An 18,588-nucleotide genomic window follows, 5' to 3' on the forward strand; every position below is an offset into this window, starting at 1 on the left:
TGAATACCCGATTTTCCATGATGTGATTATTATGCATTGCATGCCCGTATCAAAACATCTCATGTACCCTATAAATACATACACTTGCTCTGTACCTACGAAAGTTAAAAATCAAAAAATTAAAATTAAAAATTAAAAAAATGTAGACATATGTGAAATTTAAAAATGAGGCATCATTTTTCATTGTTGAAGCAGCAACCCTTTGTGAGGGTTGATCACCTCCAGGCCTGGTGAGGATGCTGAAGCCCAGCACCACACACTCCTGGTAGAGTGTGAATGTTTGCTAACTTTCAGAAAAGTAATCTTGGCAGCAAGCGATGATGCCCAAAAGACACCCCAGATCACAGAGGAATAGGCATAATATGATCCAAATTTTGTAGAATAAAAATTTTCAAATTTTTGACCAAAGAGAAAAATGTCAAAGAAGGCACACCTAATTGTTGAAATTGATGCATCAGGGCAGGTGTAGGTAAACTGTGGTCTGAAAGCTAAACCTGGCTGGTCCCTTTTTTAATAGTTCATGAGCTAAGAATGATATTTATAACTTTTTAAGGGGTTAGTTACATTCTACATGGTTATATAATTATCTACATGATATCTTTCATTTTGCCTCTTAGCCGGCAAAGCCTAAAATATTTACTAGACGGCCCTTTGAGAAAAAGTTTACCAATCGCTGCCTCAGGGGAATTTTAGTTTATTTTTTATTCTTTTTTATTTTTATTTAAGTTCTGGGATACATGCGCAGAACATGCAGGTTTGTTACATAGGTATAGGTGTGCCCTGGTGGTTTGCTGCACCCATCAACCCATCATCTAGGTTTTAAGCCCTGAATGCATTAGGAATTTGTCCTAATGCTCTCCCTCCCCTTGCCCCTCATCTGCCGACAAACCCCAGTGTGTGATGTTCCTCTCCCTGTGTCCATGTGTTCTCATTGTTCGACTCCCACTTATGAGTGAGAACATGTAGTGTTTGGTTTTCCATTCCTGTGTTTGCTAAGAATGATGGTTTCCAGCTTCATGCATGTCCCTGCAAAGGACATAGACTCATTCTTTTCTATGGCTGCATAGTATTCCATGGTGTATATGTGCCACATTTTCTTTATCCAGTCTATCATTGATGGGCATTTGGGTTGGTTCCAAGTCTTTGCTATCGTGAATAGTGCTGCAATAAACATACATGTGCATGTGTCTTTATAGTAGAATGATTTATAATCCTTTGGGTATATACCCAGTAAAGGATTGCTGAGTCAAATGGTATTTCTGGTTCTAGATCTGTGAGGAATCGCCACACTGTCTTCCACAATGGTTGAACTAATTTACACTCCCAGCAACAGTGTAAAAGCATTCTTATTTCTCCACAGCCTCACCAGCATCTGTTGTTTCCTGACTTTTTAATGATTGCCATTCTAATTGGCATTTCCTTTTACTTCTCTGTACTGTTTTGATTTTTGTAATAATCATGCATTACTTTTGCAGGTTTAAATAGGATAGACAGATAGACAGGTTAGTAGGTAGATTAGTCACTTTGGGTGCTGTTGAAATGGATGTAAGCAGACAAAAGGAAAGCAGGGACACCAGTTAGGAAGCCACTGAAACAATCCAGGTGAAAGGGAATGGTGCTTTGGAATAGGATGGGGGCAGCAGAGATGGAAAGAGGGATAGATTTTTTGGTACCCTATGGGGGCCGCTGAGGGATTGAAAATAAATGGACACAGAAAGAAATCAAAGATCATTCCTAGGTTTCATTCTTTAGTTAAGTGGTGCCAACTACTGAGATGGAAGGACTAGGGAGAGGATATTGGAGAGTAAATTCTGAGCTCTATTTTGGGCTTGTTAAAGTTCTAAATGAAATTGTGTGAACTAGGCAGTTGGATATAGATGATTAGAGCTGCTCAGAATGTAGAGGGGGAGGCTGAGCAGGAAATACAAGTTTAAGAGTACTCATTATGTTGACGGTACTTAGAGCTATTTGGAAGCAATATAGAGAGAAGAGAGAAGGGGATCAAGAGTCTACCTGGTGACACAGTGCCCAACCCAGCTGCAGATTGAAGCCCTCATGCATGCCTGGGGTCTGCTCTCTGCTGACAGATACCTCTAGTGCCAGTGTCTACTTGCTTGGATTCCCTCAAATCATCTGTTCCAAAATTTCCTCTTCCCAAGGAACACTATAGCTTCATAATAGACACTGACCCTTCCTCACAGTCTAAGCCCAAATGCTTGCTTTCTTGCTTGAACAACCAGCTGCTATGGCTTCTCCCGGCTGGATGGTCCTCCTGGCATCTTGGTCTTTCAGTGGAGAGCTCAGTTCAGGTTCCATTCCCTCCCAGTGTGCCCTGCCACAGTTCCCAGCCATGTAGAGTCCCCTTTCACTCATGCCATGCTTCTATTTGAGAATGCCAAGAAGGACTCACCAAGGAGCTGGTGTAGGTGGGATCTGAGGTGTCATCTTGGAGGTAGCGGGAGAGGCCAAAGTCGGACACCTTGCACACCAGGTTACTGTTGACCAGAATGTTCCTCGCAGCCAGGTCCCGATGCACATAATTCATCTCAGCCAGGTACTTCATGCCGGCAGCGATGCCCCTGAGCATACCCACAAGCTGGATCACGGTGAACTGCCCGTCATTTTGCTGTAATAAGACATAGAGGGCATTGGGATCAAGACGGGCTTCAGTGGTTAAGCAGAGGGAGAGATGCTGTGGCCCTGCTGCTTGTCAGCTTCCTTCTGCTCCAGGCCAAGCCACTCACTGTGTCCTCCTCCCTTCCCCACTCCCATCCCCCATCCCTCTCCTTGAATGCTTTGTTCTCTTCTCCTTGCCAAGCCCTGTCAATTTTGTCTCCAAATTATGTCTCAAACCCATTCACTTCTTTCCATCTCCACTGCCGCCAGTCCAACCAAGTCGCCGTCATCCATCACCTATAACAGCCTCCTTGCCCGCCCCCTAATCCATTCTCTCCAGCCAGAGCCATCTTTTTAAGACATAAATCAGGCCATGTCAGTCCCTGGCTTAAAAATATCTAATAGCCTCCCATTGCATTAAGGAAAATCTCCAAACTCCTTAGCATGGTCCACGAGACTGCCTGGGATCAGCTACTGCCTTACCTTAGGCCACCATACCCATCACTAATGTACTAAAGCCACAGTGACTGGTACCTTTTCTTCTTTTCCAAGACAAACTCTTCCTGCCTTAGGGCCCTTAACATGTGCTATTCCCTCTGTTTTCCCTCCAACAATCGACATCTACTTGCCCTTCAGTTCTCTGCTTAAATATCACTTTCTTAGAGAGGACATCCCTTTAACTAGCCCCTCCCCTCCCTAAAATATGATTAGCACTTTCTCATGACAATGTTTAGTGCATGCTCTTAGTCTTCTTCTTAGCACATATCACGAGTTTTAATCGTGTGTGTGTGTGTCTTGCTGTCTGTCTGTCTCTGCTGCTTGATTTTATACTCTTCGAGGAAAAGAACTCTGTCTTGTTTGGTCACCATAGTATTATCAGTGCTGTAAACGTTAAGGTAGATAGAAAATCTCAATAAACGTAAGTTGAATGAATGTTGAATACATCTTTTCCTCTTTCCAAAATCAAGCATGTAGAGCACCTTCTCTGGGTAATCCCAGGGCTTTCAGCCTTTAGACTGGTATAACCACACCTACCTCATAGGGACAGTGGGTCAGGAGAACCTCATGCACAGCATCTGGCACAGGGAACTCTCCTAGTGAATGGGAGCTGTTCCTGCTCCTCTTCATGGCAACCTGCAGTGCTGTCCTCTCTCCCATCATTTGTGGGCTCAGAATTTCTTGGGTGGATGCCCTCCCTCTGGTTAGACAACAGACTCTTCAGTGAATAAAACAGTGTCTTCCTCCTATCTCCCCAAGGATCCTGGGTCTTGACTTTGCACACACCAGTTAAATCAGTAGACCCTAGGCTATACTGCCAAGAACATATTTTCCCATCTAGTTCAGCCCCAAATGCTCCCCAAAGGGCTGAAAATTGTGTTCTATAAGTAGAGCACAGCCTAGTCATTAGAATGCTTTGACCGGAGGAGAGGTGGAAGCAGGACACCTGGGGTCTAGTCTATGTTTACTGCTAAACATAGACACTCAGCAAGGCAACCACGACCTGCATCCCAGAGTCCTTATGTGAAATGCAGAAAGCATAGACAATAAGAGGAGCTCCCATCACTGAGCATCTACTGTATGCGAGATGTTACACAATGCACTCATATGCATATGCTCCTGCAAAAGCATTTTCTATGCAAAAATAAGCACGGAAAAATAAAAGACCTGTTATAAAAATACTCTACTTAGGAGCAACAACAACAACAATCAAAAAGTCTAACAATGATTGCATGAATTGTTGGAAACTCTGTTCCTCATGCAAGATTGCAAGCCTGGATCCATGTTCTGGGGGTTAGGCTCCTTGATCAATTGAAGGAATAGAGAAATTGACTTTCTCCCCTCCTGAAGATGTCTGCCAGTAAAACGGCCCCCAAACATATTGTGTTTGACACACTCCAAGTTCCAGGCTATTTCTAACTCTAACTTTAACCACCTCCAAACCTTCCCAGGAGATTGAATGTATGCTTTCGCCATAATAGATTCTTCTAAGCAACTCAAAAAGAAAGTATAGAGCTACTTTTTGGAAACTCTGACTGGTTTTCAGCACATTGCCCATCTGTGAGAGCTGGATGTGCAGTGAGTGATGCAGATCTTCCTTCTCACTAATACACTTCAATCAACACCTTCTCAAGAAGTTAGCCAGGCTGTTGCTAGCACCAAGCATTTTCTCCAAGTAGGTCTCTGGGGATTTGCCTCTTCAGAAAGTTGTCATGCAATTTCTATATATTACAGAGATGTATCTCAGCCACAAGTCATATGGATTGTATTTTTTCAATCCAGTCTATTATTTCCTCTCCGTAAGTGTAGGCAACAGTGTCTACACATACAGAATGTCTCCCTAAAAAAGATGGCATTTGGGGAGAGCACTGGGGTGGCTTAAACAACTTTGAGAACAGTAATGTTGAAAGAGCATGCAGCAATGTGTCTACGTTTTTGCTTTAAGTCATTTAAGTCTTCTTAGAACTTCTTTATTATCCGATTTGTTTTAAAATTTAGATTATAAATGTTATAGTTTCTGGGGTCAAAAAAGACCAAGAAGTGATTAAAGGTCTAAGCTTTGGAGCCAGCAGACCTGATTCAGATCCAGGCTCTGCAGCTTAGTGGTTGTGTGGGCTTGGGCAAGTTATTTAACCTCCAGAGCAGTTATTTCCACATCTATAAAATAAGAACATAGTGTCCATTCTTCATAGGGTTCTGGTGAGACTAAATGAGATAACACATATGAAAGGCCCTAGCTCAGTGCCTTGTGTACCCTAAGATGGCGGCAATGATCCCTGCTAACATCAGCAGAGCCTAAGTAACGGCTCACAAGTCAGTTCCCCTGTACCTCAGATGAGTGTGGTGAGAGAAACTGAGGATACCTGGGACCAGAACTCTGGGTTTTCATGGCTTCCTGGGTGTGTGTGGGAAACATCCTGGGATCACTGTCCTTGGGGAGCCCACTACTCAGCACATGCTGAGCTCAGCAGGTAACAGATAGGCATCTGTAATTGTAGTAGATGGTTGGGACCTAATGATGCAGGCCTAAACTTTGGATCAATTAGTCACAAATGTTGGTAGCATCCATCACTTGACTTTTGAATGGCACATAATACTTACAGAATATGTTTAGATCCTTAAAACTGGTCCTGTGCAGTAGGCAAGACAGGCAATATTATATTGTTTTCACAGACAAGATAAAGAAGGTCCAGAAAATTTATGTGATCAGCCTTAAATCACGGTGTGGGTTTGAGTTACAACAGTAATCAAAGTTCAGAATGGTAAATCACTTCTCCACTGACAGCCCATCTCTGATCAACTGGTAATGGTGGCCTCAAATGCTGTGTGGAGAAAAAGGCTGTGTATAAGCTTTGCGGGGAGAAGAACCATGATGGATTAGTGATGCTACTCTTATCTGGGTCTTCTAACTCCTGTCCTGTGCTTTTGCCATTGGAATATGCTGACTCTGCAATGGGCAATACATTTTCTTTAGAATCTTCAAGAGAACCACATATCAAGATAGGTACGGTCATGTCTGTTGAATTCGTAACCTTGGTGAAATTTAAAGATAAAAACATATTAAGATTTTTCTGGCATGTTTAACTGTTACATGCTCAGTTGATTGGTGTAATTCTCCAAAAAGAACTTCCAGAGATATGAACAGCAGCATTCAAAGATGAACAAGATAAAAAAAAAAAAAAAAAAAAACTAACTTATTTCTTGGTGACTTTGGGAAAGAACCTGGCTCCATGCTGAGCACATAGTAAAAACAGTACAGAGAAGAAATACAGGTCTAGGTGAGGTGACTTAAATTTTTCTCCCTTCATGAAGTGCTTTCTGCTGAAATTGCTTTTCTGCAAATGCACCGAAGCCACTTGCTGGCCCTTATATTAGACAGGAAGGATTTAGGTATTTCAACTTTCATTGACGAATCCACTTCAGGAAATGAAACTCTTATTTGATTTGTTTGAAGAAAATGAATCATATTTTTTTCTAACTGAAAGGGACCTTTCAAGCTCATCTAGCTCAATGCCTTTAGTTTATAAATTGGAAAACTGAGTTAACAGGTTTGCTCCAGGCCACAGGGTGACTCACAGCAGAAGCCAAAGCAGAACCTTGGTCTCAGGACTTCCAATCTGGTGTTCTCTTCCTGATTTCTGGGTTGCTATCTTCTAGCTGCAGCCCATGAATGAGCTTCTCTGATGAGAAATGTCCCCGTTTGACATTACTCAGCGACTTTCAAGAGTCTTCCAGTTATGATTAGCTGTGAAAGAACCAGCAGCAACCACAAAGCCAAGCTTTACGCAAGAAGGCCTTATGGAGCATGTCAAGAACCATGTTAACTAAACCATGGGATACTGGCCACAGCTTCAGGAATTGTTTCTAATATTAGGGAAGAGCCACCAGGTTGAATCCCTTGAATTTGAGTGTCAAGAAGGAAAAATTTAATTACAGATTTGTATGCTATATAATCCATGGCACAATAATTTTTAGAAAATTGATAATAATGAACCATCTACTGAATGTGTGGTTGAAGCATAATGGTATCTCTCGGATGCTGATTCAGGGCTAGAACTGTAGCCACTCTCCAAAGACGCTATGACCAGTGGGAAAGGAGAAGTTGGAGGGGAGGAAACAGTTCCAGAAATTGAAGACTAATCCTTTTCCTTTCTTCTCTGAGTAGTGATCCTGAAATTATCCTACTTCCCAGAAGATGGACCCTGTAGAACTGAACTGATGACCTATTTTTCGATTTTATCAAGCAGCAGATATGTCAATTAATGTTGTTATGCTCCAGGGTTCGGTAGTAAGGCTGAAATTAGATTTATAGATTACCTGCCTCCATGCAGTGTGAGGAGTCAGAAACGCTTCATTTCCCCCTCTCCTCCTGGCACTGCCTGCTCCCACCACTCCTTTCTTATCATGCCTGCTCCTCTGTTTTCCCGTGCTCCTCTCTTGCTCCCAGGTTTTCTTCCCCTGCAAGCTCAGCTCATCAACATGAGAAATGCTGGTGTCCAACATGCCTCCGTGACCTGGGCCCCAAATGAAAACAGACCCTAGGAAGAGCAGCAGTGTGGGGTTTTGATTTTCTGCAGGCTCCTGAGAATGAATCTCCCTGTTCCCCTGCACACTCCAGCGGGGGAGTGTGATCACAGTCCCCAAATCAAGCAGTGACTCTCTTTGAAGTCCAATTAGGTGACTGGTAGGAAATAAATGACTCCTGAAAGGGTCTTGACAGTGGTTCCAGAAAATGCTTTTCCTTCTGACATTGCCTTTTATTCAAGTTTATTCAACTCAACTTCATTCAACTTTGTTTATTCAACTGTCTTCATGAGATCTCTGATTATAAATGAATGTCCCCAGGAAAGCATAGACAATGATTGCACTGACATGAGAGGTGTGGCAGCAAGGACAGTGAGAGATAATGTACACACAGGATGACTAGAGCTCTCATGCCACTCCCTAGCATTTTTGTTTGAGAAATAATTTTTTAGTCAACTAGCATTTACCAGGTGCACACTGTGTTAGGTATTTGAGTTTCCAAATACAAAGCATAACCCCATACCCTCAAGGAGGCTGTCCTAGGGAAAGTACATGGGCTCAGTAATCTACACCAGTTGTTCTCCACCCCTGCACCCCCAGAAAAACAAAAGCCACTACTGCCTAGTGACCCAGACTGGGCAAAAAGCATGTTCCTGTTGTACAAAGGTAGCTTCAGTAGTGTGCTTCTAGACAAGTCCCCCAGCTACCCTTCCACACTACAGCCCCTAAGCTCTGTTTCTGAGTGCTGGAGCTACCATGCAGTGGCTGATAAATAACCAAACAGGTCCACACTTACTTTGGCCTTCATATACACTGTTTTGCTGTTCCATCAGCCTACCTACCTGATTCTCGCTTGTCTGGGAAATTCCTCATTCTCTAATCTCAGATAAATTCCTCCTCCTCTTTGAAGCCTTCCCTAGATTCTCCAGGAAGATTTAAGAACTTCTTCACTTACTACATCTGTACTTAACTTATGGGGAAAAAAAAAGTATAAGATAGGCAAATGATTGCTAGAAGCTTTGGGCACTAGCAGGAGTAGGGACTACATTGATGGCAGGTTATACTCTCTTAGATGAACACAACAAGATCTCCCATCTATCATGTGTAAGAAGACATTGAGTTGATGTCCCTTCATCAAAATGTGGGGCCTGTTTTCTCCCCATGTATCTGGGCCTGTCACTATGTTGGAAGTGACACTATGTGGCTTCCTAGGCTGGGTCACAAAAGTAATACAGATTCCCCAGTCTTTTCTTGGGATGCTTTTTCTTGAGACCCAGCTTGCTCTAAGGAATTCCAAGCAGGCCACCTAGAAAGAAGGCAGGTGACACTCAGCATTGACCACCTAATATATGAATGAAGGAGGCTTCAGACAATTCTAAGCCTCAGCCCTTGAGCTACTGCAACTGACTCCACATGGATCAGAGGTGTCCCTCCCAAACCGTGCCCAAATTGCAGATTCATGAGCAAAATAAATTGTTGTTGTGCTAAGCCACTGAGGTCTTGGGGGTGATTTGTTATGTAGCATTAGAGCAAGGTTTCCTTTATCTCTATAGGCACAGCATCCAGAATAGGGCCTGGCCAAGAGCAGTGATCCCAGCAATGTTTCAATGACTGACCCTTTAATCTGCAGCCACAGCTATTGTTTGGTTGCTTTGGTAATGTGTGTAGCCAGCTACTGGGTATCACCCTGAAGTCCTTGCTCAGAAGGCTCTGCCCATTCTTTGATGCTGCCCACTGGACCCTCTGCTCTCAGCTTCTGCTTCCTGGCTGAAGCTATCAGCTTCCACTCCCCAGACATCAGCATCATGGCCATTCTCATTCACCCTTCCTCTAGGTGCTCAGTGATATCCTACAGAAATGAAAACGGTTTCATTGAGGGCCTGGCTCTACTTTGGGCATATTCTGACAATGATCTTTTACAGGTCTCCCAGCCAAAGGCCTTCAGCAACTCCCCATTTCTGCTGCAAGTTGGTTGGGAATCTTCACCAACCACAGAAATATCTGTAGATGCTTGTGACGCAGTCTTCCCCTTCCCTACTCAGAAGTGCCTCCTCAGAGGGCAGGTGGCTGAGGCATCATAAAATGGCAACCCATTTTACTTCTGAACCTGTAAATGCAGACAGCAGTCTGGGATGGTGGCTGTGCTGGTGAAAGGCAGAGACGGCCGCGGATGTCTGCATGAATCACACAGGGCTATGCAGCAGCCAAAAGTCTCTTCAATCTCTGTGATTCATGCAGATGCCAATGGCCATTCTTCACCCCTCTCTATTCATTTTATTCATCCAACAAGCATTTGTCAACGCCCTACTCCACGCCATCCTCCTCCTAAGGATCCCACAAGCCCTGTTTTGTTCTCTTCTTTTAGCAACAAATCTCTGCTAACATCTCCAACGCCCATTCACACTGGATCAGGCGATTCCTGAATGGTAGGTTGTGCTCATGGAACCCCTCTCCCCAGCCATCATTCGCCTGCATCCAAGTGCATCATCAAACCCCTGAGTTGCTCTTACCCTGAGGAAAGAATCCAATGCACCATTCTCCATGAACTCTGTGATGATCATGACAGGCCGACTCTTGGTGACCACACCCTCCAGGCGAATGATGTTGGGATGGTCGAACTGGCCCATGATGCTCGCCTCACTCAGAAAGTCCCGACGCTGCTTCTCTGAGTACCCTGCCTTCAGGGTCTTGATGGCCACATAGATTTCCCTCTTGCCTGGCAGTTTCAAACGCCCCTTGTACACTTCTCCAAACTCCCCTGCAACAGCAAAAGTGCCATTAATATCCTCTTCCTTCTCGGTCTGTGGACCCAAGAGGGAAGTCATCTAATGGAGAACAATGGTGCTCCAAGTGGAATTGTGATTAAAGTGGCAGAAATTAAAACAGTCTTCTCTCATTGTAACTATATTGTTTTGGCTGTAACAAGTTCATGGCAAACACTAAAGGATTACTAAAGTATATTCCTTACCTTGGTACTTAGACATAGTTTGGGTAACTAAAGTGGAATTTCAGAATATATGTGAATTCATTTCTCCCCACACTTAATTTTTCCATTGTGTGCCAGCTGAATAATTGAAATGAAATGGTCAGTTTCACTTTAGCAGGATCATGATTCATTTTTAGCAGATACTGGTGCAAGAACATTCAGGGGATACGAGACATGTTCAGGTACTTTGGCCCTCTGAATGAGATGTATACTATGTTCCTACACTGCTGGGAGAGCATTTGTGTTTATTGGGTGCCCCAGAAAACAGACACTGAGGAGTTAGGAAGGGAAGAGGTTCATTTGTGAAAGACAAAAGTGAGAGGAAGCAGGATTGGGCAGAGACAGCCCAAGATCACCATGCAGACCTGATGAAATCCCAGCTAACCCAAAAGAGAGAGCCAGAGCAGAGTTCCCATTGCAGAAGCAGCCCGGCCCTCACATCCCTGCCATGCTCAGTCACTGGCTGGGGGCTGCTGGGAAGAGCTGGGCCTCTGCAGCAAAGCCGGGGCCGACCCTGAAGGTGCTGCAGCTGGAGGCTGTCAGCTAACTTCACTTTTGGCAGCTGAACAGCAAGTTATTTCTCCAAACAGGCATGAGCTGCGCACCTCCATGCATGCCACAGCGTTGAAACATTTTCACAGTAAAGTCACCAAGAGTAGGAACAATATGGTGACACTATTTCATAGCTGCCTAAAGAAAAAAAATCTGTTGAATCCTGTTTAACATGCTTTCAAAAGTTATTTTATAATTTAACTTGGCTTGGTTACTTCCAATTCTTTCACGTGAAGCAGTTAAGTGTCTACTTGTAAGTGCAGCAGGAGAAACATGGCTTTCTGCTGGGAAAACTTTCTCTCTCACTTTCCACTTCTGGAAGAAAATGATGGAGCAAACTGAGCAATCAGATAAATTACTCGCCATATGAGAAAGACAAGTTAACATTGCTCCTGTGATTCATTTGGGAGTTCCTTTTGTTTTCTTGCTGCAAAAAAGATTGGAAGGAAGCTGTGTGAAAGGACTGTTATGCAAAACTGCTCCAGAGTCAACAGAACTTGAGAGAACCTGGGGCTGGACTAGAGGCTGGTGAAGCACCATTAGGAAGATTTCAACATGGACCTAATACTCAGATAAATATCATTTACAACACTATGTGTTTTGGGTGGCTGTTCTTTTTCCTTCCTTCCATCCTTCCTCCCTTTCTCTCCCTCCCTTCCTCCCTTCCTTCCACTCCTTCTTTTTTTTTTTTTTTTTTTTTGAGACAGGGTCTCACTATGTTGCTCATGCTATACTCGAGCTCCTGGGCTAAGCGATCACCTTGCCTCAGCCTCCTGAGTAGATGGGACCACAGCTGTGCACAACTGCACCTGGCTGCAACACTGGTTTTCACATTGAATCATACACTCTTTTGGCGAACTGCTGGAGGTCAGACCAAGTCTCATTCATGTTTGTAGCTTGCACATCCACTGCACTGTGGTGCTTGGCACATAGCAGACATGCCAGTAAAAGTTATTGTATCATATTTATTATTACATGTTTGGCTTTTGCCTTGCTCACTCTTGGGTTATAGACTGCTGAAGATTCTTATCTCTGCTTCATCCAGAAATAGAAGTACCAGTATTTGACTTTGTATGTTAAAAATATATTTACTGCAGCATCTTCTTCTATAGACAAACATTACAATAGCTTAACTTATTTAGTAATTAAAATGAGTAAAATTTAAAGAAAAGTACTAGACAATACAGACCTGTCACATATGTGTGTATATATGTATGTGTGTATATATGTGGATGTATGTATATATGTCTAGATATATGTATGCATGTATATATGTAGCATATATATGCATGTTGATATGTAGCATATATATAGCATATATATATGCTATATATATTTATAACTATGAGCTGAATAAACATAAATTACATATTTGATAAGGATACTAATGGAAGAATATTGGTTAGTATTTCTTCCTTGTTGCCATAATAATGGGCTCTATTTTCTTTTAGAAAAAAGCCAGAGTTGATAGTTGAGGGTAAAGGTGTGTTAATATTTCTTTGTGGAGGAGACAGTACACAAATATGTATTTATTAACCACCTACTATGTGCCAGGAACTGTGCTAGGCACTTTGTGTGACTTCTTCAGTCTTCACAACACTCCTGTGAGGTAGGTATTACTATGGCCATTTAAATAATAAAGAAACTGAGGCACAAGGAAAACATGTCCCAATCACACAGGTGGGAGTCACAGCCAGGGTTGTGGTCCATACCCATCTTTTCCTGCCATACTGCCTCTAGATAGCTATGTTTCAGTTAGCAGGGCCATGGGGAATAAAGCTGCACAGATATGAAGTTATGGTTCAGGGATCATCATGCCCCAAATGTGCAGGTCCAAACACGTCATATATAGTGGCTATCATAGCAACTCAATACCCAGGTGAGAACAAAAGAAGTGATACTGTTTAATAGGCAGATGTCTTTCATATAAGCCTCCTGCCTGGTAGTTGGGTGGCATCAGAATATTTGGAAATCAGTGTAATTATCAGTTTCTACCTATCAATGTGTGGAGTTTGGAAAAGTGCTCCAAGTGAATCTCATGTCCGCCACAACACACAAAAAGACTCCAGTTGAGAACTTCTGTTCTACCTCAGTGGTTCTCAAAGTTGGCTGCCCACTGGAATCACCTGAAGAGACTTACAGAGTCCAGAGGCCTAGGCCTCACTTCAGAGATTCTGATGAATTGGTCTGGGTACAGCCTGCACATTGACATATTTAAAAGCTGCCCAAAGGATTGGTTACATAATTTGCAGAGCATGGTGCAAAGTAAAAGTGCAGGACTCCTTGTTCAAAAATTATTGAGAATTTCAATACTGTAACAGCAGAGCATTAAAACAAGTGCAGGTCCTTCTGAACATCGGGCCCTGTGAAAATGCACCGGTCACAGGTCCATGAAGCCAGGCCTGGCTGCCCAGTGATACTGACATGCCGCTCAGGCTGAAAACCATAGGCTTAAACCATCCAAGCACTTTTCAAATGAATTAGTGAACTGCCAAAAGCCATGGCATTCCTGAAATTTATCTCTGTACTTCTGAATACTTTTGAAAGCAAAGCACACATATAGGCTGCCTCATACTGCACAGGGCCTGGCACATAGTATGGACTTTATAGATGTGAGAGGAGAGAAAGAAGAAAAAAAGGAAGGAAGAAATCAATGAAGATGTATAGGACAGTATGAATCAAACTACTTTCTTAATTGGGAAATGTTATTTAATTTTTAATCTTCGTGACTGGTCTTCAAGTCTAAAAATTCATCATACAGTTTTTAAAAATTATAAAATATAAACATGCCTTCTTTGGGTAGGGCATGGTGGGCTTCGTGGTTGGTTACCTTCGTGGTCATGGTGTCACTGCTCTCAGAAATCTGCTCTGCAGTGACTTAAAGAATGGAAATTCTGCAAAAAGAACTCCTTTCCTGTCTGGCAAACAAATGTCTTCATATTCTCCAAGCCAGGAGGTTTTCAAAGCACCAACTGCAAAGGATGTCACTTAATATCTAATCCTCACTAGGAGATTATGTTCGCCCCTGTAATTAAGTAGGCCCCTGAGTACAGTTGGGAGGAAAATTGGTAGTGAGTGGAGGAAGAAGCTCCATGTCTACACGCAAACCACACCTGAGACATTGGATGTTGGCGGGCCCTTCATTTCTCCAGAACTTAGCTTTCTCCTTGTTATACAATAAAAAGAAGTGACCAACTGTCTTGCTTTACTAACAGGGTGTTGAGAGAAGTCTAGGAGAAAGTGCTTTGTAAACTACAAACTGTTCGAAACACTTGTGGGTGGTTATTTATTTATTATCCTATTTTTTTTGAGACAGAGTCTTGCTGTGTCACCCAGGCTGGATTGCAGTGGTGTGATCTCGACTCACTGCAATCTCGGCCTTCCGGGTTCAAGCAATTCTCCTGCCTCAGCCTCCCAAATAGCTGGGATTACTGGCGCCCACCACCACGCCCGGTTAATTTTTGTATTTTTAGTAGAGACGGTGGTTCACTATGTTGGCCAGGCTGGTCTTGAACTCCTGACCTCGTGATCTGCCCACCTTGGGCTCCCAAAATGCTGGTATTACAGGCGTGAACCATCACTCCTGGCCTTTATTTTTTTTTTTAGACAGTCTCGCTCTGTTGCCCAGGCTGGAGTACAGTGATGTGATCTCGGCTCACTGCCACCTCCAATTCCCATGTTCAAGAGATTCTCCTGCCTCAGCCTCCCAAGAAGCTGGGATTACAGGCTTGTGCCACCACTCTTGTCTAATTTTTTTATTTTAGTAGAGACAGGGTTTCTCCATGTTGGCCAGGCTGGTCTCGAACTCCTGACCTCAGGTGATCTGCCTGCCTCAGCCTCCAAAAGTGCTAGGATTACAGGCGTGAGCCACCACGCCAGGCCTGTTTTAAAAAGACAAAACAGAAGTAGGTAGTTGGGAGGGGGAGTGCAGAGTGGGGGGGTCTCACTGGAAGAGAAAAGAGAGGAAAAGTAGGTTTCTGCAGCCTTTTGAGACTTATGCTGACTGATCTAAGACACATCAGAGCTTTTTGCCGGGGGACATGGTGAAGTTTCCCTGCCAGGTGCCTGAGCACGGAGGGTGTCTTCAGGTAAGCCTAGGATGCTAAAGTCTGGGTTTCTGGCCCTTGAGCACACCACAACCTACAGCCTTATAGAGAGGTAGGAGTCGATGGGCGTATTTCTATTATTAATAACAAACAGGAAATCAAGACCCTATGTCACTTACTATCTAAGAAATTGCTGTCGCCTGTGATCCCTGACTTCAGTTTAATATAGTATCTACAAGAAACTATTTTTGCTTTTTGATAATTTTCCTGTAATCAGGGCCAGGACTTGATGTCTGTGGTACTTCAATTTGCCATCATCTGAACTCCAAAGAGCTTCCTTTTACATGAGCTCCAAATCACGGCCATAACATTTTCATTTTTAATAAAAATTCACAATACCCAGAAAATATTTCCAGCAATTCAAGAGTTAACATTATATTTAAGACAGACGCTTAAAGGAAATGACAGTGCTGGGGAGTGGTTGTGGTTGATTCTGTTCACACAGATTCTTTACTGAGAGTAAATGTGGCCAGCCTAATTTTGGTCCCACTGGGCTTTGATTGGCACACATCTTTGTGGCTGACATTGGGTCCTCTCCTATAGCCAAACATCTATTTGGTTAGGACCCAGATCCAGCTGTAGGTCAGTCTAGTGGCCAGTGTGGTCAGCAGTGATTCTTGAACTATGATTCTTGACCAGTAGCATCAGTATCACCTATGAACTTGTTAGAAAATCCACTTTCCCAAAACCTACCTACACCCACAGCATCAGAAGCTCAGTAGGTGGGGCCTGTGACCTGGGTTTTAGCAGCCTCCAGGTGATTCTAATGCCTGCTTCATCTGTTTCAGAACCTGGCCCTCAAGGCTGTCAGCTGAGGGTAATTTAACCAATTCCTCTGCATTTCCTCCCAGACAGCTGCTGAAATTTTTCCCTACAAGTTTCAGCTCCTTGCCAATTCCTCTTTCCTACCTTCCTTGACAAAATGAGGAAGAGAGAAAATGTGGTTCAGCAGCATTAAATGCCTCAACTATTATATGTAAAATCAGAAGAAAAGAATTCTCAATTTTTGAAAACGAAACATTCACCTGCCAGCAGGTATTTCAAGCAGTAGCTTCTGGTTTTGCACAGCTCAAATCTACACACAATTGCACTTTTTTTAAAAAAGCAGCATTTTGAAGTAAAAAACTGCCTTGGGGGGAAAAAAAGGAAAGCAGAGCTTCTAGTTACTAATTCAAGCTTACACCAGAAATGGAATTTTTAAAGAATACATTTAAACTAGGTTTTAAAGCATGTTTTCAAGCAAGTTTTTAACACATTAGCCTGTGCAAGATAAATGAGTTATGGCTAAACCAGGGAGAGCAGAACCACGGTACACACTCCACCACTTCCTGACCCTGCACAAAGGATAGACGTTATTAGTAGATCACAACCATCTTCACCCTTTCATCAGAGTTCCTCAGATACTCATTACCAGGCCATTGAGTTGGCATATGAGATGGAACCTGCTTGACAGCTACAGTATTCACAATACCTAATATCCAGAGAGTAAGGGAAAATTGTTTTCTCTTGTAGCTTTTTTTTTTTTTTTTTTTGAGACGGAGTCTCGCTCTGTCGCCCAGGCTGGAGTGCAGTGGCGCGATCTCGGCTCACTGCAAGCTCCGCCTCCTGGGTTCACGCCATTCTCCTGCCTCAGCCTCTCCGAGTAGCTGGGACTACAGGCGCCCGCCACCACGCCCGGCTAATTTTTTTTGTATTTTTAGTAGAGACGGGGTTTCACCGTGGTCTTGATCTCCTGACCTCATGATCCGCCCGCCTCGGCCTCCCAAAGTGCTGGGATTACAAGCGTGAGCAACCGTGCCCGGCCCTCTTGTAGCTTTTTATAGTTGTTAGACAACTGCATACCTATACATCACGTATGTGTGTATATATCTTCACCCACATACATACATCTATATTTTATATATAATTAGCTTATTTTCATAAGCAAGCACTTATAATTAAAGATGCTAAATATCTCAATCCTTGTTGTCCTTCTTAAGGCTGATAATGATCACACTTAGAAGAAGAAAATCAAAAGACAGGACCAGGGTATTCTATGAGGACATGCTCTCTCCAGGCCATGTGGGACGGTCTTTGTAGCATCACGATAGAGTAATAATGAATTCTAGGATGGTATCATAATTCCCAACAAAGAGCCTTGAGTATTCCAAACTGCTAGACAGAAGCAATGGGTATTCCAAAATGCCATCGGAAGCAATGTCTCTGTATACCGAGCCGCTCTTTTCCACAGCAACAAGAGTGGCAGCTGGCCACTCTGTAACTATATGCAACAGCCGAAGGGTTACATTCATGTGAGGGTTACATTCTCCAGACCTAGATCAGCTCTAGCTGGGCTTAAATTCTAGCTCTATCATAAACTTAACTGGCAGCACAGCCTTCGGCAAGCTATCCTCTGAATGTTGATTTCCTTACCAGTTGCAAGAAAATATACATGCATACACATACATATGCTCTAACTCACAGAGCAATAAGAGAGTTAAATGAGACAATGCTTGTGAAAGATGTAGAGTATTGTCAGACACATGGTGAGTATTCAAGAGGTGCTAGCTATTTTGACTATGTTCCTGGAGACATGTCTATGATTTCTTCTCCTAGAAATGCTTCTTGCCGTAACTTCTATTCAATGTGGAGCTACCCTCATGCTGCCCATCTGCACTCTGAATGAACCCAGGACTGTCAAACTTGCAAGTGACCTTTCTGCCAAATCATCCCCAAGGAAACCCGGGCCTTTGTTGGCCTCACAGATGACTCCATCCCCATCCACACATATTACACATTCCCTCATCCCAACTATTCTCACACAGCCCTTTCACTGCAAGCTTCCTTCTTCCAGATGATCATCCATTCCTGGAAATGTTGAATCACTGGCTGCTAGAGTCAGAGGAGACATATTTATTAATGAAAATACAAATGGCATGTCTTCTTCTGCCAACAACTTCTGGTGACACCTTTACCTATGTAGTCATACACTGACAGTCATGCTTAGGCTGTTGCATACAGTTATACAGGTTTCACACTGCACAACCCAGGAGTGCCATTCAAGCTGTAGAGCCCTGACTCATGTTCTGGGCAAGTCTACTGATCAAACTGACCAGAATTAACCAATGCATTGGAGTTGACCTATGAGATGATGCCTATTAGTCAGACTCATGGTAACAATAAACTGATATTCTCTGAAGATACCAAGGTAACCTGCTGCCCTCTGTAAAGATACTTCAATTACTCTCATTATCTGCAGTGAGAAGAGGAAGGGTCAGCTTTCCTTCACTCCACTGGGCCACTTTCAGAGCATCAAATGACTCATGA

General features: G+C 43.2%; 1 protein-coding gene across 8 annotated transcripts in view; it reads right to left on the reverse strand.

Moving 5' to 3' along the window:
• Positions 1–18,588, reverse strand: part of EPHB1 (EPH receptor B1) — a 453,083-nt gene that overhangs the window by 57,746 nt on the left and 376,749 nt on the right. For all 8 annotated transcript variants that reach the window (XM_055295345.2, XM_055295339.2, XM_063611327.1 and 5 more), the window contains 2 exons: positions 10,149–10,396; positions 2,411–2,626 (listed from right to left, as the gene is read on the reverse strand). In XM_055295345.2, coding sequence (XP_055151320.1) covers positions 2,411–2,626; positions 10,149–10,396 — 464 coding nt within the window. The remainder of the gene's footprint in view (positions 1–2,410; positions 2,627–10,148; positions 10,397–18,588) is intronic.

This window comes from Symphalangus syndactylus, chromosome 10, assembly GCF_028878055.3.
Source record: "Symphalangus syndactylus isolate Jambi chromosome 10, NHGRI_mSymSyn1-v2.1_pri, whole genome shotgun sequence".
Taxonomy (NCBI): domain Eukaryota; kingdom Metazoa; phylum Chordata; class Mammalia; order Primates; family Hylobatidae; genus Symphalangus; species Symphalangus syndactylus.